General features: G+C 41.0%; 1 protein-coding gene across 1 annotated transcript in view; it reads left to right on the forward strand.

Moving 5' to 3' along the window:
• LOC103918419 (myosin heavy chain, skeletal muscle, adult-like) overlaps positions 1-4,372 on the forward strand; it is a 24,651-nt gene extending 20,279 nt beyond the window's left edge. Inside the window, exons 30-34 of the mRNA XM_009325733.1 lie at positions 7-51; positions 147-317; positions 404-508; positions 649-744; positions 4,220-4,372. Of these exons, the coding sequence (XP_009324008.1) occupies positions 7-51; positions 147-317; positions 404-508; positions 649-744; positions 4,220-4,372 (570 nt within the window). The remainder of the gene's footprint in view (positions 1-6; positions 52-146; positions 318-403; positions 509-648; positions 745-4,219) is intronic.
• Positions 4,373-12,778: the final 8,406 nt, after the last annotated feature.

Here is a 12,778-nt window from a genome sequence, read left to right on the forward strand (position 1 = left end):
ATCCAGGAAGCCCGCAATGCTGAAGAGAAGGCCAAGAAGGCCATCACGGATGTGAGTCGGGGGCTCCTTTCACTGCTGATGGTGGATGTATTCTCGCCCAAACTGTCTCCAGCCCCAAAATGGCTTTGTCCCTTTGCTCTCGTCAGGCAGCCATGATGGCAGAAGAGCTGAAGAAGGAGCAGGACACCAGCGCCCACCTGGAGAGGATGAAGAAGAACCTGGACCAGACGGTGAAGGACCTGCAGCACCGTCTGGATGAGGCTGAGCAGCTGGCACTGAAGGGAGGCAAGAAGCAAATCCAGAAGCTGGAGGCCAGAGTGCGTAGGGCTGGTATTTGTGCATGAGTGAGCATGTCATGTAAGCAGCCGGCAGGGAAGCTCCAAAGATGGGCTTCTCATTGCAGGTGCGGGAGCTGGAGGGGGAGGTTGATGCTGAGCAGAAGCGCAGCGCTGAAGCCGTGAAGGGTGTGCGCAAGTACGAGAGGAGGGTGAAGGAGCTGACCTACCAGGTAAGGCAGGAGGCCTCCTTGGGCTGACATAGCCTCTTTGCAGGAAGTAAAAATTTTTGCACGTGATTGCCAGTGGGAATTGCTAACTCACACGGTGGGGAAACCAATTCACTCTCTTTCCTGCTTACCGACCACTCTAGTCTGAGGAAGACCGGAAGAATATTCTCAGGCTGCAGGATCTGGTGGACAAGCTGCAAATGAAGGTGAAATCCTACAAGAGACAAGCTGAGGAGGCTGTAAGTATCACTCTGTAAAGACACTTTCAAAGGGGGAAACTTGGGCATTGAGGAAGTGATTTTGAGCATTTATGAGGGTTTTTTCTTTTTATCATATGTTTCAGGTTTGATAAAGTGTCCTCAGGACTGATTAGGAATTCACAGAATAATAAGCAAATAGTTATATTTGAAAATATGAGGACTATATCAGATTATAAATTAACTTACTTTCAAATCTAGATAACCCTCAATTCTCCTTCACATTAACACAGCAATTAAGTAATTTCTTATAAGTTATCTGACTAATATATTTCTAAATTGTTTTGGGTTGTTTTTTTTTTTAAAAGATGATGGTTTTAATTGGTATTTCTGTCCCCTGCTAATAGAAATGTTTTTTTGATAAGCGTGCTAGACTTATGAAGTTACACATAATATGGAAAGGTACCTCAGGAAAAGGAGACTGAATTCTTAGAAGGCTGCTGTGCTTCTAATTATACCATTTCTAGGGAATGTGAGTGACCAGGGTGTGCAAACAGTGATTTAGCATTTCATGCTGCATTTAATGCAGATGAGAGGCTCAGAGGTGCTGCTCAAGATTGTTGGTGCCTCCTAGAAGTGGTCCAGAAATGGTGGCAACATGCTATAGATCAGTTTCCAGCACCAGGTGGAGCAATCATCCCAGCACTTATGAGTTCTCAGTCAAAACAGAGCTCATAAGGAAAAATGCATTCGTCTCGCTGGAGTGCACAGTTTTTCTTCCTGAGGATTGGGCTGATACATTCTGGTCCAGGTGATAAACTGCCAAGTGAAGGAGTGCAGGTGGAGGTGAGCAGGATGTGTTGTTTCTGGATTGCCAAACGGGAGATCAACAGTTCCTTAGAGAGACTCTGAAGTTGCAATAGCTCAAACCCTGCATTACATAGAAGGACAGATTACCTGAAGTTACATTTGATGGAGACTTCCAAAAAGTTGGAAGTTTTTGACATCTGTCATCAGGAGAAGGCACATTCACCACCTACAGAGGTACACTTACAGACTAGATACAGGGTCTGGTGACAAGTGAGATAAGCTTCTTCAGAGGAGGCATTCCGCAAAATGGCAGTGAAAGTGGTCGGACACTCCTTTCTAAATAGGGTGGAGGAACTCATCTGCCAACCAGATCTACTTTCTCAGGAAGTTTGCTACTTGCCAAGGGCTCTAATCCAGGATGTTGTGGAGGGACTAATAAATCTTGGCTAGTCATCAGATCATTAACCATTGTTTCTCCTAGGCATGTAGGTCCTGCTTTGAGAAGGAAGCGGGACTAGGTAAGCTGCTGAGATCCCTCTCATTGCGAGTTAATCATTGTTTCTGATACTCAGTGATATTGCCCAGAGATTACAGAGCTACAGTGAAGGGCATGGGAGCTCAAATATTGTCCTCTCTGATTCTGCTGATCAAGATGACTGTTTGGGTATGAAAAGATGCATTCTTCAGGTCAACAGCTGGTTATGTGGCTGATGTTACAGGCAGGGCTTTGGCTTTTATTCCTTTTGTGAGGAACAAGAACTTCTGGGGAGTGGTGGATTTATCTGAACGAATAAGGTAAGAGCATATTTGCCAACATGCAAGCCAGGGCTTTAAACTGGGTTTACTGGGGGATGGTAGCAAAATTCCCCAAATAAAAAGACAAATGGATGCAGGGAGGAAATATCTGGAGGACAACATAACGGGGAATGTTCTCACACCTCCCCTGAGAAAGCAGCATGACAGTAAAACCATCTCATATATCTGTAGGCAAAGTCATACAGCATGGGGAACATGCAGGAGGAATTAGAAATCTGTGTACAGTCACTGCAGAGCTAAGACCTCCCTGAGATCACAGACCCAGTGTGCTAGCTCTTATGACTGGAGTGCTGTGTTTTTAAGGACCACTTCTACAGAGCACAGGAATGTGCAGGAAGTCAAGCAGTTTGGGCAGGAAGCTATATATTCTGAACAGAGAATTCCTGACTAAGCTCAAATACAAGAAGAAAGTATATGGAAATTGGAAGCAGGGATGAGCGTCTTGTGAGGAGTATAAGGACATTGCCTGAATATACAAGGATGGAGCCAGGAAAGCCGAACTGTAGAGGAAGATTGAGCTAGGAACCACTTAAGCAAACTGGACATACACAAGTCCAATAGACTAGATGGGTGCATCTGACTGTGCTAGGGAAGCTGGCCGATGCCACTGCAATTTCTCTATTAACTTTGAAAGGTTATGGCAAATGGTGAAAGTCTCTGATGACTGGAAAAGCACTCATCTTAAAGAAGGGCAAGATGGAGGATTTAGGAAGCCACAGCAAGTCAGCCTTACTTCAGGCACTGGGACGATCATGTTCCAGATCCTTCTGGAAATAATGTCAAGTCACATGAAGGAGAAGGAGGTGACTGGAAACTGCCAGCATGGATTTATCAAGGAGAGTTCTTTTTGATGTTTTCAGTGGTCAAATATGGTGTAGTTGAAAAGGAGACAAACTTGTCTCAGAGGTGCATGTTCAAAGGATGAATGCCCAAAGGGCACATGTTGCATCAGCAAAATTCTGACTGACATTAGGATAAATATTTTCACCGTGAAGGTGCTTAGGTGCTGAAACAGGAACCCATTCATTCTTGTGGATGCTCAAAACTCAACAAGTGCCTGAGCAACCAGATCTAACATTGGTGCTAGCCCTGTGTGAGTGGGAGACTGAACTGGAACGTGGCCTAAGGTTCCTGCCAACCTGGAAGTTCACAGTCCCAGTCCTTGGATTGAATAAATGTTGTTCATGATTGTCCGAGTATTTCGTTCAGAGGTAACATGCGCTTGTTCTAGAAATACATGCCAATCAACAAAAGGTAGATGGTCATTGAAGGCAGGCAGGCAGAAAGAAGGAAAAGGGGGGTTTAATAACTACTTGGATTAGGAAGTGAATGATGTTTACTCTTGTCTCTTTTCTTTGAGACAGACACTTACTTTCTGTCTGTATACATTCACAGGTATTTATTTTCTGTGAATGTCTTGCCAGAATTCAACAGGCCTAGAGCATCAAACAGAATGTTACTTCTACAGGTCATCAAATCTGGGTCATCAGAAGCAGGATTGCAAATTCAACACAATCATATCTGAAGATATTTAGGTGACCAGCAATGGTTTCTTTTTAGTTCAGTTCTGAAATCCAGACATGCATGGATGCACTGAATTCCTGATTCCTTAGAAGTTCTTCTAAGATACAACATAGCATGGCCTCAATCTCCTTACTGCTATATGCATTGGTTAAAAAATACAGTTTTAATATTATTCTGTAGATAAAAAGGAGTTCCATCAAGCTTTTAGTGAATTTTCTAGATAAGAAACCAGAAAGACAGAGAAGATCTGAATTAAGAGTCTAGATAAGAGCTGGAAAGTGGGAACAGAGGCTATGGACCTTCCCCTTCCTTCAGGAATTCCAAGGCTACAGGATTCTGGTTTTCACACCTCCCTCTCCTCCCACAGGAAGAGCAGTCCAATGTCAATCTCATCAAGTTCCGCAAGATCCATCATGACCTGGAGGAAGCTGAGGAGCGGGCTGACATTGCAGAGTCACAGGTCAACAAGCTCCGAGTGAAGAGTCGTGAGATTTACAGGAAAAATGAAGGAGAAGAATGAGGATCTGGAAAGTTGTAAAGTGACTAGGGAATGCACAGAATGTGAAACTGCCTCACTTTTTTCTGAAATTGTAGTTTGTTCCTTTAGAAATTTGTAGAAAATAAAGATTGTAGAGATCTTGGCATAGTAAGCTTTTCAAATGACTTCTCTTTTTTCTTCTGCAATCTCATTAATCTTTTCTAAATCCTTAATTTTCTCTGTTGTTTATTGTATACCTGCATTATGATGTATCCTTATATATAATAACGAAAAATTATTAAATATATATATGTTTATATATATTCCATTATATACACATGTTTTTATATATATTCCATATGCTGCAATACATGACTGACAATGGAAAGTAGTGTTAATGAAGGATCAAGTGGGGAAATTATTGTTTGACACTGAGTGATTGTGTAAATGCCTTAACCTAAGCAGGTTTTCTGCAGTATGGTTTTTATGCTGTCCTCAATTTCTCCATTTCTTTCAGGGCCATATCAAGCAATGTTATACTGAGATCTTTTACTGTTAGTAATTTTAACATTTCAGGGGAAGAACTGTTTCTGGGATGAAGGTTTCAATTTTGTTGAAGATTTCCTCAGTGGGAGGAATGTGGGTTTTTAATAGATAATTTTTATTTCATTATATTTATATCAAACTAAGCAGTGCAGATTAAAGAAGTTTCCTGTGCTGGTACTTAGCATATTACACTGTGACATATCCAGCCATTCTTGATGCTCCTCCTAATCTGTCACATCCTTTCTGAGATGAAATCACCAAACCTGCCTTTAGTAGTCATGATGTGAACAGGCCATGGATGCACACTGCAGGAAACTAATGGCCTGTGCTATGTGCTGTATGAAGGCACAAGTAAGATGAACTCCTGCCAGCCATAGCTTGGGGCACAACTACCTAAAACCTTTTCATAATGAGCCACCACAAAACCCCGAAAGCTTCTAAACTAAAAAGTCAGGCTTAGCAGCATATCACCTGGTTGCTCATACATAATTAAACAGAAAAACAGACTAGAGAAGACATAGAAACAAACAAAAGCTTAGCAACAACTGGCCATCTGCCCAGAGAGTCCTTGCAGGCAGGTCCTTGCATCCAAATTGGCTTTAGTTAATTCTTATGTCTCTCTTCAGAACTGCAAGGTCCACCCAGTCCCACCAGGGTCCAGGAGGTTGCTCTTCCCTGCACTCCTGCATCAGGCTAGCTGCTGTTCCTCACTATTGCTGTATCTGGTGAGCTGCAGGCTTCTGGCACCATGCTGTGCCTCCATTACCTACTACACCCTGACCAGGCGTGGTACTGCTTGAGAACAGGAGCATTTCACTCCTCCAAGCCTGTTGCTGTGCTTAAAGAAACATAACATATTTGCTAAGAACAACTGAATAAAACATAATCTAACAAAGGATGTTTTACAGAATTAGTAACAGCCTTTTCTGATATCAGCTGACATATCTGGGAAATGTGAATAACATATCCTGAACAGGCTTACTTCAGTCTTTCTTCAGGATCCTGAAGAAAGCTTTGTGTAGCTCGCATTGGAGCTCAGCTTTAAAACCAGTTTAATGCATGTAGAATGTGTAAGGAAAGTTCATCAGCCCAAATTAAGGGTAAAGACCTTTGTTTTAACGCATTGGGGATCTTCAGAGTAAAGGTTAGTGCGCACCTGTTTGCTACTGAGAAAATCATCCTTTATCAGAAAGCAATTCACACACAGTTGGCATTCGGTTAACGCAGGATAAGTGGGGAAAAGCATACTTAAAATATCTGAAGCAAAGGAGTAGGCAGCTATATCAATTTTGGCAGGAAAACTTCTCCAACCTGGTAACAATGGTATGTCTATCTTTATAATAAGTGTTTTCCTGCACGTGTGTGATACATTAATTAACTGTATTCTAGACCTACTGAGATTGGTTTACAATATGACTAGATATGGGATGATAATAATAAATGTGATTTACAATGGGCCATGGCTTTGACCAAAGCAAGCGGACACATAAATTACACTGGTTAAAGGAGGTATGTTGACTACAAGGTATAATTTATATAGGTATGATTTGGACTTCTATTGAGATGATCTGCCCACATATCTGAGTAGATAAGACTTATCAGGTGTACTTCTATGTCAGGAGACAAAATTAATGTTGCTACCTAAGTTACTTACAGTTGTAGGTTAAACTGGAGCTGAGAACTGGATCTTGTGGGACTGTGAGCAGGATCTGGTAGTAGATGTGATGTTTGCCTTTTCTACATTTCCCCTCTGGAACTCTGTAGATTGCTTTAGAACATGCCTGTGCCAGCTTTCTCAAGCAGAACAGCAGTGTCATGTTTGGCAGCACTGATGCTGCAGAGGAGTATGAGAATGGATGTTTCTGCATCCATTTACTGGAAGCAGGGCACCATCCACCAGTGCCACTAAAGAGCTGTTTTCATTCCACCAGCCAGACTGTGCTGGTTTTAGAATAATCATCTTGGTTTGAATAGCTTTTGACTGGCCTTTTCTGCCTTCTCTGAGTCAGAAGTGGGAAGTTTGATACTAAATAGCAGTTGGCTAGAGCAGTATTTCCTGTGTGGATCTGAAGTTGCCTCCCATGGAAATACTGGAGTATTCTCTCTTCATATGATTAGATTTTTTTGTTAATTCCTAAGAAAAAAGGTAAAATACTGCTCAGAGGATGGGAGGCCGGGGTGGAGGACTTTCATTTTCAAATGTCAAATGAGACAGTCAAAGAAGTAGAGCGCAGTAAAATAATAATTCATCCATCATTTCTTCTTAGGTCCATTACTTTATTAGATAATTCCTATTAGCCCTGGGAAGTGAAACTAAATATGAGATGTCAAACTCAGGTGATGATATACTGTAAATATAATCTTTCATTTCCCTTGTGAGTTGGTTTCAACAGTCCATGAAGAAAGTTTAACTGTAAAGAATCATTTCCACTCGTACCTGATTTACTGGTGGTGTAATGACTCTCTAATTGGCTGTTATCAATTTATTAAGAGAATGGGCTATAAAGTGTAGCAGTTCATCTGGTCCTAGATACATGTCTCAGGTTTTCTCTCCTTCGACTGTGCAAAGAAAGCTATGTTCATGACAGACTCAGAAATCTGAATTTTCGATACTGGAAGCTCAAAGACAATCCAATCCCAAACTCCTTCCAGATGCATCCAAAGAGGAGGTTTGGGAACCTGATAACTTGCCAAGATCAGAGTGCATTAAGCTTGGAGGGTGGTTTCCCAGGAGAGCTAGCAGCTTCAAAACTACTCAGTCTGTTGTAGAACTTACCTTTTCATTCCACCTCAGTACACAAAGTATGGAAAAAGAGACACCAGTGTTTTAAAAAGGTTTCAAGAATTATTTTAAGGAACCCAAATCTGAAGAAACTGTGGCCAAGAATATAATTACTGAACATGCAGTAAAATATCCATCAGAGGTCTTTGGAGGCACCAGGAAGGACAACATATAGTTATTCTCAGTATAGTATTGTTATTGACTCTCAGATGATTTGTCTTATTAACAAATGCATGCTCAAAGAATTCTTTGTCTTCCCTCCTGTGGGTCACTGGTGGATCTGGCTGCCTGTCTGAGGGAATGTCTAGCATGAAAAATTCTGCCTATGGAGCTAGGTCAACAGGGAAATGCAAAGGCCAGTTACCTTCCCACCAACAGAGAGAGCTTAAGGTAGGTGCAAAGACTCCTGTTTGAGCTCTTGTGGCATCTAGCTACTCCCTGGCATCCTCAGCAATCTGTCATGCTGTGTGAAAAGGGTACATTTCTGAATGGCTCAGCCACTCACTGCTCCAAACCAAGGCTAAACTGAAAGTAGTTAGGTCCAACCTAGGAGAAGTGGCAGCTAAAATCAGAACTACTTCCTGAATTAGCTGTTAGAAAACAGTTCCTGTGAGCTGTCCTCTGTTCATGCCTGTTCTCTGAGAGTATGACCCCCATTGTCACCCAGCAGCAGGTCCTTTGGCTTTTCTCCACACTCAGATTCCTTCCTGCTCTTTCACAGGAGACTTTTACAGGACCACATGGTTTGTTTCTCTGCTCAACTCTATATTCAGACTCTTCATGATCATCCTCAGTCATTTTGTTTTGTCTTCCATCTGGTTTTCTTTGCATGTCCTTCGTAAATCAGTGTCCATGCTGAATAAGAATCTGGTGATGTCAGAGAATCATCTTTCCTTGATAATTATGTCATCTGGTGCCCAAAATCTTCGGTGCCCAATGGTGTCTTGACTGGATGTGTCCCTCTGTCTCATGAGAACACATTATATAGGTTTATGCCTCACTTTTGTGTTCAAGACTGAAATGAAAAAGAAATGTCTGGTTAGGATGGCTTTGGTGCTTTGCCAGCTACTTTATCTCAGTTGGTTATGTTCATGATCCTACTCTGAAACTATTAGTATGCCTAATTGTGTAACTATAGAGGTAAAATTTGTTAAGAGAAACCTGTTAAAGGAGAATTAAGCTACTGGTCAATCTGAAAAATGCTCAATTTGTTTTGCTTGTTGTGAAATGTAATTAAACACTCCTGAAGATTTGCCAAAGTCCAGAGATATTAGTGTGATGCACCTGTTCCTCTTTTACTGTCAAATACAGTATTGAATTTCTTCTGTGATTTACTAACATCTCATGTCAAATGGACTACTGCTGATCCAGCATGAACTCTTGCTATGGAGCATGAACAGTGCTAATAAGAACCAGTGTTTGTAGGAAGTCCTTCTCCAGCGGACTCTTTTACAGACACTTTAAATGTATCGGATTGTCTGACTCCTTCTCTCCAGTGTCTTTTTTTGTTCTGGCATTTCTTATCTGTTTGATCTAGATGGATCATTTTAACCCTTGTAATATCTTGTGATTATACAAAGAATCGAAAAAATGTTTAGGACCACATTGCTACATAGTTCAATATAGCTAACATCCCACCAGCTTTATGTGTGCAAGGGAAATGGCTGGGCTGTTCAACTGTGGCAGAGAATCTCATAGCCAGAGGAAGATGGGTGTGCAGGAAAATATGGCAGGGACTTGATGTTTTCTTGTGGTCTGTTGCTGAGAGTTACAGCAATTTCCATTGTCACAGAACAGACAAAGGTTTGTTCTCAGAATATACATTGATGTGGGACCTTGCAAGGACTACTGTGCCAGGAAATCAGCCTGTTTATGGTTACTCTTTTGGTGTATTGATCATTACAGAATTATAACAGCATAATTTTTACAACATAAGGTAAATGAAAAGAAATCCTGAAAAAATATTTTTGTTACAACATTGAAATGATCTGATTCCATGGAACTTTGAAGATCAGTTTAAGTACCTAATCAAGCAAACAGAGAATGAAAGGCTGTGATTCATATGCTGGTCTGTTGGATGCTTCCAGGGCAGAGGTCACTTATCCTGAACTGCAGTGCTATTCTTGAATATCTTGGCAGTCATGATAGCCAGCAGATTATAACTGCAGCTAAAAGGTATGGGATCCAGCTTGTGAGATCCTGGGAGTTGGTTACTGAGCATCCTCTCTTGAGGACAATGTTCTGTAAGGACACCCGTGGATGTCGAATAAGTCTGTCCTTCCAGCAAGCTAGAACATCTTCCCAAGATGTCAGACTGATCTGAGTCTTAAACCCTTCAGATCAAAACCCAGTTGTAAATGTTTGTATCAGTCTTTCTGCAGGAAAACTATGAATTGTGCAAGGGTATGCAGTCACCGACATAGCAACAAAAGCAGACATACCATTTTGCCCTCCTGAACTCAGCTTCTGACAGTTTAAAAAGTCTGGAACAACAGTGTGTCACTCTTTTGTCATCCCTCACAGGTGATTTGTATTAATGTTCTTCATGTGTTGATTTTCTTAGCTGTAAAAAAAAAAAAAGTTTATCAGAAAAATCATGGTGTACTCCAGAGGTCAAAACAAATTCTTTAACATCTTCATTAACAACCTAGATACTGGAACAGAGTGCACCCTCAGCAAATTTACAGATGATACAGAACTGGGAAGAGTGGTTGATACACCACATGGTTGTGCTGCTATTCAGAGGGAGCTTGACAAGCTGGAGAAACAGACTGACATAAGTTCAGCAAATGGAAATGAAAGGTCCTGTACCTGAAGAGGAATAACCCCATGTACTAGCACAGGTTTGAGGATGACTGGCCAGAAAGCAGAAAAGGACCTGGCAGACACCAAGTTGAATGTCCACTGGCAATGTGCTTTTGTGGCAAAAAAGACCAACAACATCCTGGGCTTCATTATGTTTCCATCATGTTGAGAGCAGTGATCCTCCCCCTCTACGCAGCTCTGCTGAGACAACATCTGGACTGTTGTGTCCAGGTCTAAGCTCCCCAATACAAGAAAGGGATGGACATCCTTGAGCAATTCCAGTGAAGGATCACAAGGATGTTTAAGGAATTGGGGCATCTGACCATTGAGAGAGGCTGAGTGAGTTGGGATTGTTTAGCTTCAAAAAAAGAAGCCTCAAGGGGATGATGTCAATGTGTGTAAATATCTGACTGGGGGGCAAGTAAAGAAGTCAAAGTCAGGCTCTTCTCAATGCTATCCAGTGACAGGACAAGAGGCAATGGGCACAAATTGAAATGTAGGAAATTCCACTTAAACATAAGAAAAAAGGTTTTATATTGTGAGAGTGTTCAAACACTGGAACAGGTTACCCAGAGTGATTGAGTAGTGTCTATCCTTGCAGATGTTCAAAACCCAGCTAAGCATCTTGTTCTAGTTGACCCTGCTTTGAGCTAATCCCCTGAGACCCCTTATGATCTCATAATTCTATGACTCCGTGATTTTATATAATTTTGTTTCACCTAAGGTTATAGAGGAAAAGTTCAACTCTGTAATGGGTTATTGGGCACAAATGATAACATTTAGCATCTGGATACCAGTAGCACCAGAGGGACTGAAAGTGGTTGGAGCCATCCCACAGTCTTCCATAACACAGAGTAAAAGAAAGGAGAGAATGTGAAGCCTTTAGTTTACATTTTGCTCTTGTGAATCCATAAAAAAGTTTGTATTTGAAGTGTAGAAAGTGTAGACATTTGAGGTCTATGTTTATTTACTGAAGGGCAAAGATTTTAATCATGTTTTTGGGAATTTATCATTAGCCATAATCCATTCTGTTTACTTTGGATGATGGTACAAAGAATATGGTATGGATGATACATATTTATTTTAAAGCAATCACAAAATATTTTAAATCAAAGATTTTTATTTATGTATTAATAAGTTATTGTCTTACAGTGTTTTGCACAAACTATTGATATTGTGGATTTTTTTGTATAGGAAAACTCTGCAAATTTTTAAAAATAAAAATATTGGTTGGGTTTTCTGTCATAAATGGTACATTCAGGGAACATAAAATTCCCACACATTGCACAGTGCAGAACTCCACTAGACACCCTATAAAGTACAGAGGATTATCGGGATCAAAATGGAATATTAATAGAGGCGGAATGGAAAACTAATTTCTCCTCACTTTGTGATTTGCTGCCATACATAGAGGACAGGAGTCACTTTGCATTGACACACTATTTCTGGAGTCAGGCTGCCTGTCAGCTGGTAAGTGCTGATGTGAAGGTAACTGATCTTGGGAAAAACATGGATCCATAATAGGCATAAATTAACATCTCTGAGAGAAAGTTTAAAATAGATGCATCTGATACTTTGTTTGTATTGCATAGACTTTCAAGTCCATAATAACCTTGATGTGAAAGAGTGATGTGTATTTCTTAGCATATATGAGCTCCATTCCCTTTCCTATCATCAGAGTTAGATGAACACATCTCAGGTCCACAGAAAGTATTTTTTCTTGAGGGACTTTAGTTCTGTAAGACTAACTGCTGAAACTGCTTTAACCCTAGTAATCTGATGCCCAGGAAGAAACTGTATCTGACTCCTGAGATGTAATTTAAGGCTTAATAATGGCAGTTTTTTTGATAGTGGGGAATGTTCACCATTTGCACATGCTGCTGGGCTCTTTCAAAATAAAGAGGATACTAGTATGAATAAATATTATTTAAACAGTGATGAGTGGAGGTTTGCAGTCTCTAAAGACAAATGTATAATTTCAGAAGAAAGAATGGAGGTGAATCTTTGGGAAATGTCTGAAAAAAAATCTACCAACCTTGGGCATATTCTGTGTTTTTCCACCCATTTCATGCCCATTGCCTTAGTACCTCAATGCCTGTCTCACTGGGTACTGACAGAGTGCCTTGGGAAACAGATCCATTTGCCAAATCTCTGCTTTGTCCTGTCACTGCAGGAGGGGCAGCCAGGCAGGCTGTGTCTGGTGCCTCCTCACACCCCAAGTCCTTGTGAGCCATGATGCCAAAAGAAATGGTTGAAAACAGCAAAAGAAGGGAAAGCAGAGGTACTGGTGGGGACTGGGAGGACAAAAAGTGTTT

This window comes from Pygoscelis adeliae, unplaced genomic scaffold (assembly GCF_000699105.1).
Source record: "Pygoscelis adeliae isolate BGI_AS28 unplaced genomic scaffold, ASM69910v1 Scaffold81, whole genome shotgun sequence".
In the NCBI taxonomy this organism is placed as follows: domain Eukaryota; kingdom Metazoa; phylum Chordata; class Aves; order Sphenisciformes; family Spheniscidae; genus Pygoscelis; species Pygoscelis adeliae.